The 1,496-nt window shown below is 43.2% G+C and overlaps 1 protein-coding gene across 1 annotated transcript; it reads left to right on the top strand.

The window, feature by feature from the left end:
- Positions 1–160: 160 nt before the first annotated feature.
- LOC121965612 (transmembrane protein 87A-like) lies at positions 161–628 on the top strand (the record flags this gene model as incomplete). The annotated part of the gene is made up of 3 exons (XM_042515748.1): positions 161–219; positions 366–469; positions 552–628. Coding segments are annotated over 3 exons (240 nt in total), but the record flags the coding sequence as incomplete, so codon positions are not given.
- Positions 629–1,496: the final 868 nt, after the last annotated feature.

Genomic DNA, 1,496 nt, shown 5'->3' on the forward strand with positions numbered 1-1,496 from the left:
TCTCCTCATGTAATTAAGTCGGTAAATTTGTGCATCTCTCCACCCTTTGGCTGGGATAACCTCTCCTAATTTTGTTTCCACTGGCGGGAGGTTTCATGTGCTGTTTTCCATCATTTGCATATTGTTTACAGACATCAAAATGTTTACTTTGTCTCCACAGCTTCCATCATCTTCATCATCTGGACCACCAAAGTCTTCAAGCTGGTCGACTGCCAGACGGTCAGTTTGTTTCTGCCATTGATTGATTATTATGTTGTGTTCCGGTCCAGTTTCCTTCATGAGGTTACTTGTTTATACAGAGATGAAAAGTGAACTCGCCTTCCAACTTGATAACATCATCTCTTCTATTTTTATCCCTTTCACAGGGTTGGAGGGACTTGTGGGTAGACGATGCCTTCTGGCGTCTCCTGTTCTCCACCATTCTGCTGGTTATCATGGTGCTGCTGCGTCCCTCTGCGAACAGCCAGAGGTCAGAGTCCGTCTGGAGCCTGAAATCATGTCTGTCAGTTTTAGTTGCCAGCAGTTGTGTTTCATTTTTGTTTTTCTCTCAGGTTCTCTCACTCTCCTCTGATAGATGAAGACGATGATGAGGAGGAGGCAAAGGAGCCAATGCTGAATGAAGCGTTTGGTGAGACTAATCATTCTCCTGCTTTCCACTGTGACACCAGACGAGCAGAAATATTGCTTAAATTGACTTTGAGTTTTGTTGTCTTGTAATATCTAAATCTGACCACGTGTGCCATTTAACACCCTCCTCAGTGACCGTATTGAAAGTCTTTAAAGGGATAGTTCGAGAGTGTTTGAAGGAGGGATATTATTAATATTATTAGTAGTAGTAGTAGAAAAAATAAATAAATAAATAGATGGATGGATGGATGGATGGATGGATGATAGAAGGATGGATAAATGATGGATAGAGGTTGGATGGATAAATGGATGGATGGATAGAAGGTTGGATGGATGGATGTGTGAATGGATGGCAGGATGGATGGATGTGTGAATGGACGGATGGATGTAGGGGTGAATGGATGGATTGATGGATAGTAGGATGGATGGATGGATGGCAGGATGGATGGATGGATGTGTGAATGGATGGATGGATGTAGGGGTGAATGGATGGATTGATGGATAGTAGGATGGATGGATGCATGGATGGGTGAATGGATGGATGGATAGATGTGTGAATGGATGGATGGATGTGTGAATGGATGGATGGATGGATGGATGATGTGTGGATGGATGGATGGATGGATGGACAGTGTGTCTCGGCTGTGGTGGTCGGTAGGATGGGGACGCTTCAACTTGCATAAAAAGTTAAAACACATTCAGCTTTTGAAGAAATGCAACCGAGCGTCACACTGCGGTGACAAAACAATACAAACGTGATAATTCAAAAGGAATTTAAGAGCTCTTTCAAACAAAACTAACAGAAGACAAAAACTCAGCTGCTGAGATGAGGAGATTTTCTGTCTCTCCGCCCTCTCGTCCCACATTTA

The sequence above is a fragment of the Plectropomus leopardus genome, unplaced genomic scaffold (genome assembly GCF_008729295.1).
Source record: "Plectropomus leopardus isolate mb unplaced genomic scaffold, YSFRI_Pleo_2.0 unplaced_scaffold20865, whole genome shotgun sequence".
NCBI lineage: Eukaryota > Metazoa > Chordata > Actinopteri > Perciformes > Serranidae > Plectropomus > Plectropomus leopardus.